The following is a 16,467-nucleotide window of genomic DNA, read 5'->3' as shown; positions in this document are numbered from 1 at the left end:
CTTCAGCTCTAATTACAGTATGAAAGATGTGGAGTGAACAATAGAGACAAAAAGGAATACAAATAAATTAATATCTAAAAGGGCAAAGTACAAAACTCTCCCCCCATATTTATTTCATTCAGTATTTAAAAACCGTATTCTAAAAGAGAAGGAAATGTAAATAGATCGTTCCACTTTTGTCATCACCATGATCCACATAACTCTTCTGTTCTTGCTTCTCTGTTGGATCCAAGTCATGATGCACTGGACACTGCCAGCTTCTTCAGGTGGTCCATGAACACCTGGAGGCTAACATCATCTGTCAGGATTGGAGCTCCTGATTCCTGCAAACAAATTAAAAAAATAATGAGTCTCAAATAGCACCAGGGCCTAACTGAAACCAAATCAGAAGTCAGCAGTCTACTAACACTGATTGCCTATTAAATCAATCACCTTTTCCTTATAAAGGGCAGACCTACTCAAAAGACACCACTTTTTGACAACTGCACTGACAACATCCTTCCGTGCCGTCTGCACCTACAGCAAAAAAGCCTCTTCTTTCTAAAGCAATAGGAAGTTTCCTGCCCAAAGCTCTACACATACAAGAATATAAATACCTGTTATTTGCAGAAAAATTAGATATGTATCCATCCGTATGCTAGTTACTTCTTACAAAACAATACACTGTGTCCTAAGCACAAAATGCTGAAAACAGGGGGGAGGGGTTCCACCAAAGAACAGAAGCAGGAGTTTTGCCATCTACACTTGAAAATTCTGTTCTGAATATCTTGTCATCTAGCGCTCCCACCAGTACCAATTATCAACAACTATGGACCCAAATAATGACATTGAATGAAAATTTAACCTTACTAGACAAATCTAGTAAATCAGTTGTGTCTTTTAAATGCTACACCTATTACAATCTCAGCCAGTAATTCCATCAGAAATCCTTTGGTGCATAGAAGCGACCTTGCTGCTTTGTGCTGCAAAGCACTATAAAGTTTTCAAATCCAACCACAGATGTCTTGCAAAAAGCTGTTAGGTGAGAGCAGGACAAACATAGCCACTTTGTGGCCAAATAGCATGCGATGAAGCAGGACTGCCACTATGCAGACAAATACGTAGATGTACATTTTACAGCATTCCCAAACATAAGCAGCTCTTCCATTGCTTACCTGGCCCCATGCATAGAGGTTATTGTGGGTCTGAGAAGGGTTCACTTTAGACAAGAGGAACCGGGCCTATTAAAACAAAACATGGGAAAACTGTTTTTACAGAAGGGCAGCCTCGTCAGCTCTCGTAAGACTTACCACCTTAGATACATGAATAGTGATTTTCCTCTGCTTTTACAAGCAACATGCTAGTTTAACTTAAACAGGTTTGAAGTTCAGAAATAGGCCTGCTCCAATGACAATTTTACTGAACTTAAAACTTGGGATATCTTCCTGCTGTCTCAAAAAGAAAACTGCAAGTTCTGCTAATTGCATTATCTACAGAGTAACAGCAGGGAAGGGAGTTTACCACCAGGTGGTGGCAGTTCCCTATGGGTGCCTCCATTTCAAAAGCAAGGATGTCACCTTGAAGGTCTGCCCAAGGGACATAGCTCTGCTGCAGCAAGCGGTGCCTGCTTGGCAGGGCAGCTCTGGTTCCACGTGACACAGCCACGTCACCCGCAGCATCCCATGCAAGTCCCCATCTGCACTGCAGGAAAGAGGTCAATGGAGAACCAAGGTAACACTCATAATATTAGAAATTAACACCAAAATTTAGTTTTGGAGTATGGATTCCTGCCTCTTCACCCCTACAAACAACCCAGCCACAGAGAAGCACTGAACTACTGCAATTCTGGAAAGAACAAAAATAGGAACTATTTTATAACCTCATCTGGCATCCGAGAATAAAAGAACAGATGTTTAATCACTCAGTGTGACTTATGGTCACGGCAAACTAACCGCACTCCCTGTCTTGCTTGAGTAAGCTTAGATACGTAGCCAAGTCATTTATTTCCCACCTCTTTTTGGGGGGAATAATCCCCCCACCTTCCATTCTCAGATTTCAAAAGCATACAAAGAGAGTGACTGGCTTATTAAAAGACAAAAGTGGCAGTAAGAGCTCGTGAGAAAATATACAAGCTCTATACTTTTAAAAGCTAAATTACCACTGTACTTAACTTACAAAACCACTCCTTTTGTAAAGCAGGAAAAGACAGGTATTTGCTTTATTCAACAAAAAGAGTTCCTGAATAAACCTCCTTACCTGACTGCCCCCATGCTCAGTGTGGATGTAACGTGGCATTGGGAATCTAGTCTGCAAGATTTCCTGGGCATCATCCAGCGGGGCTTGGAGTAGGTGCTTGAAGTTTTCATATTCCGGCATGTCTTGGTAACCAGCTTTCTGCCACTGTGCAATAGTCTATTGACAGGGAGGAAGTTAAAAAGTGGTAGAGATGTCTACAGGCCTCCCCTTTGTAACTGGGGCTTCTTCAGGCAGAACATCACACATACTTCCTCTTACAGAATACGAGACAAACGAGCTTTCACTGTTCTGTCAATAGTATTGTTTAGTTTCTGTTTGTTCTTTAATTTAAGAAAAGGCACTCAATACAAAATTGGGTAGCAGTCTGTGCAATACAAGAACAATTTGTTCAAAGAAAACTGCAAGCCATTATGTGTCAGCCTGCATTGACATAAAAGTACCAAGCAGCTATAAAATCACTGACATTTGGAATTTGACTTGGTCTTAAACAAAGCAACCACAGTACTACACCATTTTCAAGTGACACTGGTAACTGACAATTGCTCCACACATAGGCAGATCACACACCTCACTCTTCCCTTGTCTAATTTTACCCAGCTGCTGTGTTACTTCAGAACATTTAAGATAGGTAGACACCGGTTAAGGTGACTTTGGGAGATTTATTGTTGTTGACTCCACCATTCAACTCCTGCTCATGTCACTTGCATATCCCTGCTCTCTTCTCAGAGAGAACAAACACTACGTGGAGGAATGTTGGGAGCCAATAATGGAGCTGCTGCAAGCTATCATACCAAAATTTAAGCATTCTAATAACAGTCATTAAATATCAATAGCTCAGTTCAAAAATGAAGGGAAGAGTTAAGACACCTCCTCCAATAAAAAAATAACTAATAGGAATGTTTGACCATAAGCCAAGATGAGTTCATTTAAATTCTAATTCAATTTCATGTTTAGGTAGAAGAAACTGCATGTGGACTACTCACCAAGCAGGACTGCAAGGATATGAGGGGGGTTAAAAAGACATCAAATAAAAGTGATATTTCCAGAGAAAGAAGAGGAAAGCAAGCCAGCTTCAAGGCTTTGGATATTGACCTAAATCTGAAGGTTCAGAAGGAGCCCGCACCTAAGTGCTTATATCAGTGATGATGGAAGGAATGCAAGAGAAGACCTCAAGATCATCCAATATTTACAAGCAGAAACTGCCAAAATTCATAACTGACTTCTTTCAGAGTAGCAGTATTTAAGTGTCAAAACCCAGGAACCAACTGTGTCACGTATCTGATGAAAAACGCTGCAGCTCCCTCTGCCCTGCTGAGTTTCATCCTTCTCTGGCCTTTTCCAGGCACAGCAAGAAAAGTTCACCTGCATTACCAAGCTAACAGGACAGCTATTGCTCACTGCAGAACACATCCTTAGCTACTCCAGTGGGGTTTTTGTGCCTTACAACTGGCAACATGTGTGTGATGTCGTTCTGCTAGCGTAGGCTTTGCAAGCAGTTTGTTTTGTACTAACAGTGACCTTGTTTGCCTGCATGGCAGAAGGAAGAGTGCAAACAGAGAGCGAGAAGGCATTTCACCATACCTCACCAAGGTAAATAACTATCTGGAAGAAGGTATCCATCAGTAGGATTCTGTCAGGAAGAATACTGCTGCTGTCCAAAAGCACCGGCTGCAGAAAACAAAGGTCAGTCACTACACTTCGTCCTCAGAACTGTATTAACTTTCACAGTTGGGGGGGAACCATTTGCTCAGCCACGCGTGTACAGAGGAGACTGTCAAGGACTGCTCAGCCCATGAGAATGCCTTGCAGAGTACCATCAGCCTCCTGGGGCATCACTGAATGGAGCGGCAGGTCCTCAGCTACTGTATGAAATGCGTGTGAAAGCAATTTCTACGGCTATCAAATTTAGTTTGAAGTGATCTTAAGCAAAAGTTAAAAAAAAAAAAAAAAAGCATGGACTTTGGCAAATGCTTCCAAGAACGTTTTAAAGTGTTACTCCAGCAGCTTCTGCATTTCTTTCCTGCCAGACACACTCCACTCAAGGTAGCTGCCAGTTTGTCCAGCAGTTTAACAGTGCTGCATAAACAGCTGAAAACAAGCAGCTGGTGAGAGATTATGACCTGCAAGGGCTGAGGCTTGCTGACTTACACAGTGGAGGAGGCAGCCTTTGCAGAGAAACAGAATTGCTACTGAGAGCTTCAAGATTCACCAGGTGTTTGGTTTTTGGTGTTTTTTCTTTGCTGTGTATGTGTGCGCGTTCAAAAAGCCTACTGAAAATATGGTTTACATACTGAAAGAAAGCCTAGTGAAAATATAATGTATATTTTACATCATCCCAAGTCATCCTCTAGCAATAACCTTGATTAAAAAAAAACACACAGTGGCCTTTTTGACAAACTATTGTTATTCTGACTGAATGCTCATTATTTTGGTTTGATCCACCTCTTTCTGTTAAACACAGGCTTACCTCAGGAGGCCCATGGAAAGAATAAGCATAAAGGATGGGCTGGATCATAATGAGAGACTGGGTCAAATCTTGCCTAGCAAAGTGGTGACGGTAATAAGAAGATTCATCTGGGCTGTTATTGAAGACCTGCAGGAATGGGGAGCGTCGCAAATGGAACATGAACTGCAACAGAAAGATGAGTAAGAAGAGAAGTGTCAGTGAGGTTACGCTGAAAGCTCTGTACTCGGAAATTTGTATCGGTGAAAAACAAATTCTTTGGAAAAAATCTCCCAGTGAACTCCTCACTACCAGTCATTTGCAGCACTGAACTACAGGACCAGCCCACCAAAGTCAAAACACATCTGTTCCGCCCCTTGTGAATCTGAGGGACATTACTAGATGTTTTATCATCACTCTCCCTCACCCTTGTACATTTTTCCCAGAGCTCCAAGAAGATAAATTCTCACCTGGGGATACAAAGAAAACGATTCTGACAATCTGAAGGAGTTGGGATCATCTTTGTTGTATTGTCCAAATTTCTGACACTGTAGGAAGCAAAATGCATACTTTGGTTATATCCCTCTCCACACATACACTCCTCAGTATTAACTTTTTTTTTTGTTGTTTATTAATGTTTTTAAACAGAGCAACTAAGTCATGAATGCAACAAGAAGTAAAATAAGAACAGACTTTAAATTTGCTGTGTATGTCAGTGACTTCTGTATCTAACTGGAATGAGAACGACAACTCACTAAGAAAAATCTAGAGTTTTGAATCTAGATTCAAAGTTATCTGAGAATTAAAGAAATGGTGCTTCTAGTACCATCCATTTTTCCATTGGATCAGGGATACTACATCAGACTTAAGCTTTGTACACTATGAAACACTTCTGCATTAACTCTGCTTCCTTCTAGAGCAGCAGCAGACTGGAATTTCACTAACTGCTTCACTGAAAACAGGAAGCATTTTCAATAAATTTCTTTATCAATTTAGAACTTCTTTATCAACTATAAATGACTCCACAATCATTTCAGCATGTGGCACGCCCACGTGTGTTTCAGTGCTCAAATTCCTGTTTGACACTGGCTGTTTTTTTTTCCAGTTTTTGATGTGCTGTAACTGTCAGTATCAAATCTGCACAGGTGTTCAGACAACCCTGGAACCGATTTGGTTTAGGTAATTCCAGCCTGTGAAATCTGAAGACAGAGACAGAACGAGGACACAGGACAACGCCATTAGCTGGGAAGTGACAACTCCTCTCTAGTTGGTACTGGTGAGAGCCCATCTGAAGGCTGTGTCCAGTTTGAGGCTTCCCAGTGCAAGACGTAAGAGGACATTCTGAAGTGAGCCTAGCAGATGCCACCAAGCTGATCAGGGGCTGAAGCAGTTGAGTTTGTTCATCCTAGTGAAGAGTGGGACCTGGGGTCATACTGTAATGTCTGCTGATACCTAGTGGGTAGCTGGAGAAATGGAAATTCTGACTGCATATAATGCAAAAGCAGTAAGGCACAGTAACTGTGATCAAATGTTGAAACAGGCTGTCGAGAAGCAAGACAACTTCCATCCTTGGAGATCTTCCTAGCTCACCTGAACAGGACCCAGAGCAACCTTCTGTAATACAAAGCTAGCCCTGCTTGAACAGGGTGCTGAGACCTCCAGAGGTCCCTTCCCACCTGCAATATCACGGGTCCACTATCACTTCTTTCATCTCGGGTTTGGCCCTTTCAGGACAATGAGATGCTTACCTACCCCACCACAAATTCACTGATCATATCATCTTCCAAATATCACTTACTACAACTACAGGACCATGATCAGAGCACAATGAAACAAGACAACCTGGAAAAAGAAAGGTGTTTTCATTCCAATAGACCCTTTTTATTTGAATTAAGACTGCACCCAACTGCAGCCTACTGGTCTTACCAGTCTGATCAGCTGCCTGTCCAGCCATCGCAGGACATCAGGCCCCTCCTCAGATTCAGCTCTGTACACTCCTAGCCGTGCCATCAGCACAGCAGCTGCTTCCTGGTCAAACGCAGCTTCTATGTGCTGGAGTTGACTCTGTGCATCTGCCCAGCTGAAGGATTAGTAAAGGGTTAGCGCGTTCATTGTCAGCAAAACCCAAACCAGATTTATCCCCCCTGTGCCAAATATTCTGTGGCCAATGCATGCAATAAAAGGCTAATACAATTCCAGCACAGTCTGTGCTGAAGTTTCTGCCATTCTGCCAAAGAACTGGCACGAGATACTCACTTTCTGGCTATGGTGGTGACACGAATGCGTTTCTGCGTACTGGAGTGTTGATACTGAGTGACGAACTGCACTGCCCCTCGGCCTCCCTGAGGAATCGGTGCATTGTGCTGCAAAAGAAATAAGGTAAGGCTTCAATACAGGCTGGCTTTGACTTAGCTCTGTACCCTACAGGGACAACTCCAGGGCATCAACTGAATAATCATAGAGCAAATTCAAGCTTGAGATGGACAAGAGAAGAGAAAAACATCTGCTTGTGCGTCATCTCATATTACAACTCAGAGGATCAATTCTCCAAGAATTTGAAAGCAATTATCGTTTTATTCTCCAGAGCACCTAACACCAAAAAAGACTATTTCTTCTTCGTGAATGAATGCCATCAGAAGAAGACAAGAAGAAAGAATGCAATTCTTGTACAAAGTAAAAACATCATGCAATTTATGCATAGGGAAACAACCTGTAAGAAAGTTACTTTGGCACTTTACAGCCATCCATCGAAAACACAAGCAATGCCATTTCATTTCCTGGCCCTGTTACAACTACTCAGCTTGTAAAAATGAAGACCAAAAAGAGAAAAGTAAGGGCTGACCTGATTTACCACTTCAAAATAAATGGCCAGAGTTGTGCTGGGATCCAAACTACAAATCTTCCATTGAGATGTTCCTCCAATTCCAAGTTCCTGCACAGAATTGAAAAGAAAAAAGCCTTTTTGTCTCTGGTAGTGGGTAATGCAAGCAGTTAAATTCCAATCAGAGCTACAAGTCATGGCAGTCCTTCTGCATTTCTTATCTTCCGGGTATGGATTAAGTTACGGAAGGGCATGCAATTACAAAAAGATTTTATAGGGCAAGAACTTAATCTAGGAAAAAATGCCTTTTCCTTTCCAAATCACTCTTCTTGAAAACTCTCACATTCTAGCTGACCTCTAGGTCTAGCCAGAAATTTTGCAGTACTGAAGTTTCCTACTTCAGCATAGGTGTGATTTTTTTGTTTGTTTTCTTACCAGATTGGAAACTTACATTTTCAGAAACACACGGCCCTTTAGCATTCAAGGATACACACGGTCCAATAGCTCCTGCAATTTTCAGCTCCCTAGATGTCTAGAACAATGTCAAAAAAGTTTTCAAAGAAAAAAAAAAAAGAAGTTAGTAGAACAGAACATACACAGACTGAATCAGCTGCTCAGCTTTGATCAGAAATTTAATATACACGGCTACCAGGGAAAGCACCTGTGAGTACCTTCCCAGGTCACCTACTGCTACAGCTGGTGAACATAGGAGAATCTACATGGCCACATTTTAACAGTGGAGACATATCCATAGTCACCATGAGAGAGTATGAAACGTTGCTTGCTGAGTGAGGAAAAGCAAAATTCAGAATTTTTATTTTAAGAAAGAAAAAAATTAATAAGCTTTCAAACAAAAATCCCTCCACTCAATCCATTATAGTACTTCTTGCAAAGCAGGCACTACAGCCAACCTCAAACATGTAGAAAATTCTACAACACAGATATTTAACCAGCTTTTCCTATCAACAGCATTTGCATTTCCCAATTCATGTCAGCCAATTTAACTGGAGTCTCACCTTCACTTCCAAACTCGCACCAAAAGCCATCCGAAAGTCCCCATTGAACCCTTTGTTAAACACCCGCTGGAAGGTCTGCTTGAAGAGAGAAGTGTTGAAGGAGTCTCCCATCACCATGTGTCCTCTATGAGGAAAACAAAAAAAAAAAAAGAAAAAATTGAAACAATTGGAAACCAGAAGTAAATCACAAAGGATACACCCCCCCCAACTCTCATGCATGAAAACACGGGCAGAAACTGTTTTAAAAGCATGCATTTGCATAGGTTGAATTCACATTAGAGAACACAGATTAATAAATGCCTCCAAAGCCAGACAAGCTAATGCTCTTTTCCAGCTTGCTTTCTCAATTTATTTCTTGCCATCCTTTCAGCTGCCTTAAAAATGCTCAGGGGTTACAAACATACATCTCAACCCAAAGAGAGCTTTGCTCAGCCTACTTCCCCTGAGAAAGCAAAATGAGCTGTTAAGCAGAGAAAATCTTGCCCACGCAAAGAAAGCTTCTGCCCTCCATGCCTGAAGCTCTGCTCTTCTGATGGTGCTTCAGTCATGCACGCACCACAACGCATGGGATCTACATCCCATCAATTCTGTGAAGGACGCTCGTTACCTCCCAAGGCATTTGAAGGAGTCAAAAGGCATTTGCAAAAGACATGTTGCACCATGCTTTAGAATACCTTTCTCAAAAGCAGGACATCAAGTTTTCTACCAGCAGCGTTAATTCATGTGCTACTGTGAGACTTCAGAAATGTGGACTGGGATCAGGGGAGCTTTGCCAATATAACTCCTGGCAAATTCAAACCATAGTTTAGAATAAAGTGACGAAAATCTCTCCCTTTTGTCTTGCAAACTAGCTGCTTTCTGAACCATTCTCCCCCTCCAAAAAATGCAGGTGCCACCTTTGTGTTTCCTGCCATGAACATACCCAGTGAGGTTTGCACAACATTTCATCTCCAGCAGTCCGGTCTGATCCAGGGCACAGGCGTAGATGTCGATGCAGTGCCCGTTGGTTGCAGTGCGGTTGGCCAGAGTCTCATAGTGCTGGGGACAAAAGACAACAGACACCACAGTTTTAGGATGCTGCATCAGGCAATGTCTCTTCTGCTCTCCAGCCGAGGCCAACACATTGAGGCACAAAGCACAAATGAAACCAATACCAGGAGTGTAAAGGTAAACAGCTGCCTGCCTAAGCACACTTCTCCTTCCTAGGATGTCTCCTTTGGATAAGCTTGAATTGCAAGTCACAGGTACAGAGAAGACATGAACTGCTACCCTCATCCACACACAAGCTCTTTATCTGTTATAACTAATAAATAACAGCAAGTCTCTTTTACCATTCCCTTGAGCTAAAAACACAGGAAGACTCATACATACGTCGTATGAGTCTGTGAAATGTACGTTGTATATGTAACAGACATGCTGTTCCCATATCAAGAAAATGGGATGTTTATTCCCTGAAGAAGGATATTGGACAGCTGTCTACACGGGTTTGTGTCACGTCCCAACACTCACAACACCGTTTTTGTCTTTACACACACGCTGTGCCATGCAACAAGCCTAAGCTGCTGCCCGTGGCTTTGCCCCCAGCTGACAGCAGCACCTACTTTGGTGGCCTTCTTCATGAACCTTGCGTTGTCCTTCTCGATGTCATGCCACGAACGAATGGGTGTCTTCAGTTCATCTCCCACCACCATGCCCGGTCCCTGCGTTGGTGGCCCACCTGTAAATAGCATTATTCTGGCCCCTGTGTTTGGAAACGTGCCCTAAAATAAAAATAAGGCCTTACATTAGAGAGCGGGGAGAGTAAAAGGGTGTTTAAAAAGGACAACACTTTATTTAGAGGAGCATCTGCTTGCTCTTCTGCAATATCATTAGGAACCCATCGCTGTTTGAGGCAGCTCTGACAAACAGCAACGCATTTCCTGTCAGGCACCCTCTGGTTTAGGCTCAAGCTACATCAAGCTTCACAACAGGAAGCAGGCAGTTTCTGTTCTTTCTACATATATCTCAGATGACCCTCAGAGAAACCCAGTACATGCAATCAACTCCACGTGGCCATATGCACAAGGATCAGAGACCTTTAAACACCTGCATTTTCCGTAATGTAGTTTACATTTAATGTAAATCCCCAGCCCACTCTGCACCAGCTGGTGCTGACTCTTGTCAAATGCCAGCAGAGACAAAACGCATCGCTGCGTCCCAGTGTAAAGGGGCCACAAACCAAGCTGGACTGGGACCTGCACGTGTCTCAGCAAAGACAGCTCATCTCAAAGAAACAGCAGCAGCAAGAGTACCTCTAACAAGCCAACAGCAATCGAAAGAGCTACTCCAGTGGAACGTAAAGGCCTCTTTCCCTGGGTCACTGGCCATGGGTCCCTTTGCAGTTCTCCCAAGAGGTCTGTTAAATTCATGTCAATCTTATGAACTGGTTGCAGAAACCTGAAAAAATAAAATAAAATAAAATGAAATGTTTTCCTGCTTACAAATCCCTTCAGTTTAAGAGAAGAAAAGTGCCTCTGTTCCTTGCACACTTAAATTGCACTGAGACAGAGTTATCAGAAGCAAAAAGTCATGTGGCACACTCCTACACGTACAAACTTTCCAAGGCAAAATAACAGAACTGACCAAAGCAAGTCATCAGGAACCAATGAGAAAGCAAAAAACACACAAAGCATAGGAAAGGGACTTCACTGGTGATTTTGTATACCAAAATACATTGAAAAAGAGGAGCTGAGGAAGAAAACACCGTGTTCAACAAAGGCAAATACAGCTTCATTGTTCATGGTCACTGCCTGCCTACCAATCATTTTTTGGACTTAATTGGGCAAGGAAGAGAAGGTGATACGTAGAAATATCACTCAAACAAGGTCCCCATTGGCTGGTGAACCAAAACCCTTGCTCTAAACACATACAACCCCTGAGCAATAAATATGGGTTCCAAAGACTACTACCTTATGTTTTTCAAGTAGAAATCCAGCCTGAATGTCAATTACATTTCTTGCAACTGCAAAACCAAGATGCTACAGGAGCCTAAAACATAGCTCTAGTAAATCCCATCCACACATATCCCATGACGGAGGGAAATAACTGTGACAAGACAACACCATTTAAGTCTTCTTACAAAAAATTCCTCTTAGGAAACCTAGGTTTAGAAGTGTGATCCCAAAGGGTCATAAAACATCTTCCCTGATCTTCTGCTGTGTTGATGTAGTACTTACCTGCTTGAAATAGCAGGTTGCTCCTGAGTCTGAAGAGGTCTTCCTTGTTGAATGGGGACAGCTGGCCTTGAAAGCCCAAGCATATCCTACAGAACAGAAGAAAAAAGGGTTAGGAAATTAGGAAATCATCAATAGATCAATCATGCAAGATATAAACATTCTATCTTGGACAAGCTTCTAAACATTCACAATGACAAAAAGACAGAGGAGGCACTGGGAAGGTAATGGCATAACAAATAATAAAGAGCACTGAACCTTCCTTCCTCCCTCAGAGCTTGAAAGACAGCAGTGGTGTCAACAGAGCTAACAGGAACAAGCCACTGGCCTGACAAATGGCAGGACATACCTGTATTTGCTTAGCCGTCAGGTCTTTCGTGCCCCTAAACACGTAGCTCTTGGAAATCCCTTCACAGCTCAGTTCGTGAACCTGGACCATTCTGCCAAAAGTGATAAGCCCCACCAGAGCATCAGCAGGCAGCAGACTCAGGGACATCTGGAGGGACTCCTTCAGCGCCTGCAAGTCCTCCTCTTCCAAGCATGTGTCAACAACATACAGGAAGATCAACGGTGTCTGTGGACCTCGCTGGTGTGGAAAGAAATGGGTTTACTAGGCATGTACACATGCTAGGTGACACTTCTTATCATGACTCCAGTCAAAAGAATAAAATGAGCCCTATCTTAAGCATCTTACATAAGTCATACTTATTTCCATTATCTTAATTAAAACAAATACATACAAAAGATATCACCAACAAGACAGTTCTGGGGGCTGCAAATTTGCCTATGACTCACTTACCTGCACAATATATTCAATTGTTGAAAACTGAGGCATAAGCTCTGCTGGTTGATTGACTTCAGATATGCCTGCATATGCTGGAGGGAACTGAAAAACAGAACCAAAAATTAGGACAAGGAATTTGCAGGGCAGAAATGTAGGGCCCTTCTCTGCAGTACAGAGGCTGCCCTGCTTGTGATGTGGTTGTCCAATTCTATTTACTACCACCACACCAATCTGATTAATTCATGACAAGAGCCCGGCTTTCCTAATATTGCTGCTTTCCTAAGCACAGACATCGGTGGCAAGCAGTACAGACAGCTACTCACTCACCCCACTCTAAGTGAAAGGCAGGACTAAAGCAGTAGCCATGTGTTAGCAAAAAACTGTTTAACCATACAACATTTTCTAATGGCAAAAGTCTTCCCAAACTTACTAAGTTTCATACTTGGCAAGAATAGTAAATGTCAAGTGCAAAAAGAACCACAATGGAAACACATGTGGAAAAAAAAACAGCTCGCTCTCTCTTTTGTGTGCCTTCCATGCTGGTAAAATCATTGACAAAAATGTTGAAAATAGGCAAAATGTCACATGAAACAGGCTCATTAACAAGTACTCTGGCCTGGGTTCATTAAGGGAAAAAGGCCAAGGGATGAAATCTAGAGAGGTGGAATTTCTGCTCTTTTTAACATCCTTTGCCAGGGCAGGCCATCAATAAAACACTCAATGAAAACATAGGAAGGCTGAGGCTGTTTTCAACATACCTGATTTCTCTGAAAACAGAAGTTACAAGCCCAGAGCTTGGCCCGATAGTCAACCTGGCTGCAGGGAAAAGGCAAGGCATTAGTACAGCTGTAGGAACAACCTTACAGCCCAGCTTCACAGTTATCTACACTGGTTCACAGCACTGAGGAAGAAACAAAACACCAGACACTACAGCTTGAATGACAGGGTTGTAGCGATTCAGACTCTTGTTCTAACGTCAGAAAGGCTGTTAGCTCAGCCAGCCTGGCTGCTTCCAGGCTTGCCAGCATGAGCGACCACCAACAGCTCTCTGAAGCTTCGGCTTTAGTAGACAAAAGTTTACGTCTTATTATTCTTTCGCTATGCTTGGGCCTATCTCAGTGATCCCATTGTTTGTATAGCTGCAGCACACAAGTGCTCCAGTCACAGAGCAGCAGGAGCCACCCACCCACATCCTGTATAAACGCAGAACAAACTGCACCGAGGAGTTTACTCTCCTCAGCCCAGTACATACAATAACTGCTAGTGCAGTAAAGCCTGACCATATTCTTATTTCATGGCTTTGATCTCTTCCTACTTCCTCTAACTAGTTTCCTTCCTTTTTCCTCAGCCTGATGCTATGCTCCACGTAAGCATGATCACCATGTGACTTTGGGACAAAGATTTCATCTTAAATTCTTAGGAAAACTGCAAAGATAACCTAGATGCTCATATTGGAGACAACCCACAACTAATAGGATGTGTATAAAACCAGGAAACTAAATGAACGCCATGGCCCAGAGGACAACGTCAATATAACCAGCATTTCTATTTGTTCATTTCGTCATTTACCACAAAGTTCTCTGGGATGGTAACAGGACTGGCTGTTTCCATGTTACCTTCAGCTTAACAGCCCTCCTGAAGACAATCCTCTCTCCTCAGGTTCTGGCAGCTCCAGCAATGAGCTGGCATTTAACACACCCAGCGTGGTTTTTACCAGACTCACTACAACCACACGAAGAAAGCTGACAAGCGCCAGGCTGAGGAAAAGGAGGAATGAGGCAGATGAGGATAACGCCTCTCTCCCAGCACCCCCAGCCGAGCGCCACGTACCAGAGCGGGTTGAGCACCGCTTTGCAGGTGGGCCTGCTGCACAGCACCGGCTCGTACTGCAGCGGCGGCAGGTCGGGGCGCTCCTTCAGCGGGGTGAGGAGGCAGGCGAGGGGCACCACCATGCGTGTGGCCTCCAGCCGGCTGGAGGGCCAGACGTTCCAGCTGAAGCGCACCCCGTCGCGCTCCTCATTCTGCTGGATGAACTCCAGGTAGGTCGCCATGGGGGCTGCAGCACCTCTGGAAGGAACGAAGCAAAGCACGTTGAGGCAGGTTGGCTAAAAACTCACCAAAACCAGCAAAGAAACACGAAAACCCCACAGTCGATGCCCAAACGTGAGGTGGGCGCTGTTGGAGGCTGTGGAGCCCCCCCCCCCGCCGCCCACCCGCCCTGCCCTCACCTCACCTCAGCGCTCCCCCGGCCGCTGACGCCCGGTCCCGGCAGGCCCCGCTCCGCCGGTAAGGCCAGCTCAGCGGGACGCCGCCTGCCCGCACACAAGATGGCGGCGCCGGCACGCCCCGCCGGCATCTTGCTTAAGGGCACCCGCCCCCCGCACAGTGTTCCGAAAGGGGTGACCACAACAAACGTGGCGGCGGCGGCGTCTGGAGGCCATCTTGGCTAAGGGTAGAGGGCGAATGGAGGGAAATGGGTGCCCTTAGTAAATATGGGGGAGGCGGCGTCCGCTCCCTCACGGGCACTGCTGGGCTGGCTGGGGGGCGGAGGAGGAAGGGGCTGGCTGAGGGGATGACGAAAATTCCCCGTAGCAGCGCACTCGTAGGCGTGGTGTTACGCTTGGGTGCTTTTTTTTTTTTTTTTTTTCCTGTTTTCTGGCCCCTCTGCCAGCGTTAGGTTCACTAAAGCACTTAGCGAGTACCGCGAGCGGGCGCACGGAGCAGAATCCCAAAGCCCCGTGTTCATACACAGGCTGCTACCAAAAATCCCAGCAACAATTTTCCCATTCTGTTTACCTGGAGCAGCCAACCAGCTCAAAAATAGAGGGATGGCGGGGTATAAGCCTCCATCTGTTCCATGTTTAACAACCCCAAGGAGAGCGCTTTGAACTCGGCTTCCTCCCGTCCCCACCCACCCACCAGACCTCCACAGCAGCACCAAGTACAATAATTAACAGCTGGACTTGATGACCTGAGGGGTCTTTTCCAAGCTAAACGATTCTAATCAGCTTTCTGAGGGAGCAAGTGAACGTTTTCAGCAGAAACTGAGACCATCTGTGGCACACCTTGTGGGACACCCTGTTTCAAAGCATGAAATGTCTGGAATCAAGAGGAGACCCTGCTGTCCCCACTCAGTGTGGTTCTCTCCCCGGTACCTGCTCTGCCTGTGGAGGCAAAACAGCAAGCCAGCATTTAAAACTTTTTTCTTTTTCGTCTCAGGGCAGCCCTACCAGGAGGGGACAGCAGATGGCACTCGAACAGCAGCAGAGGAACAACCACCACTCCCCCTCCTGCAAAGGTGAGATGTGTAAGCAAATTAATTAAAAAAAAAAAAAAAATCCAAACAGCCAATCAGCCACAATTTGCTTTAAGCTTGTCATTGTTTTAAACTTTGGACTGTGAAGGCTGGGCACGTTAAACAGTACCTGGCAGCTGTACTTTCTCTCAGTTCACAGTACAGCCTGGCACTGTAGTTAATGTTTCTCTTGGAAACAAAAGCAATCCTGCACTTCACTTCACATTAAAATGGCATTTGGGTGTGACCTCCAACTTGCCTCAGGACTGCTGCTTACCGCTGGACAAGCTGCACACTATAGGGTTCATAGGAACGGGACTGAGCTCTCCAACACGAGGTTGAGCATCATCAGATGAACAACCATCGTGCATAACACCTCCAGCAGCAGCGAGAGGTATCAGCAGAGTACGCCTGTGCTCTCTGGTTATGAGGCTAACATAAAGAAAGGAGCAGCTTGTGCTTCCTTCCCAGGGCAAGATGTTTTGGTGGTGATGTGTTTTGGTGTTCAGTACTGCAGCTAGTATAACGTCCTCAAAACATTACATTTCGTATCACATTTTAGTGGGGATAGCTTTGCTGGGTAGGAGGAAAAAAAAAATGAAGGAAGCCAGGGAGCAAAAAAGAATATTAATGTTACCTTTTGGTATTTATTCTCTTTTTA

At 44.2% G+C, this 16,467-nt stretch overlaps 1 protein-coding gene across 1 annotated transcript; it reads right to left on the bottom strand.

Annotated features, from left to right (window-relative positions):
* Positions 1–67: 67 nt before the first annotated feature.
* SEC23B (SEC23 homolog B, COPII coat complex component) lies at positions 68–14,865 on the bottom strand. Its single transcript, XM_038177556.2, has 20 exons — positions 14,745–14,865; positions 14,342–14,578; positions 13,270–13,327; positions 12,527–12,613; positions 12,077–12,313; positions 11,731–11,816; positions 10,807–10,951; positions 10,117–10,275; positions 9,438–9,553; positions 8,516–8,639; positions 7,951–8,031; positions 7,521–7,610; positions 6,935–7,041; positions 6,605–6,758; positions 5,149–5,226; positions 4,703–4,864; positions 3,817–3,903; positions 2,236–2,391; positions 1,155–1,220; positions 68–323 (listed from the first exon to the last, which is right to left on the bottom strand). Exons 2-20 carry the CDS (start codon positions 14,560–14,562, stop codon positions 234–236), a joined length of 2,304 nt encoding a protein of 767 aa, XP_038033484.2. The 5' UTR covers positions 14,563–14,578; positions 14,745–14,865; the 3' UTR covers positions 68–233.
* Between the last annotated feature and the right edge of the window lie 1,602 nt (positions 14,866–16,467).

This window comes from Anas platyrhynchos, chromosome 3 (genome assembly GCF_047663525.1).
Source record: "Anas platyrhynchos isolate ZD024472 breed Pekin duck chromosome 3, IASCAAS_PekinDuck_T2T, whole genome shotgun sequence".
NCBI classification, from domain to species: domain Eukaryota; kingdom Metazoa; phylum Chordata; class Aves; order Anseriformes; family Anatidae; genus Anas; species Anas platyrhynchos.
This window is presented reverse-complemented; position numbering and strand designations above follow the sequence as displayed.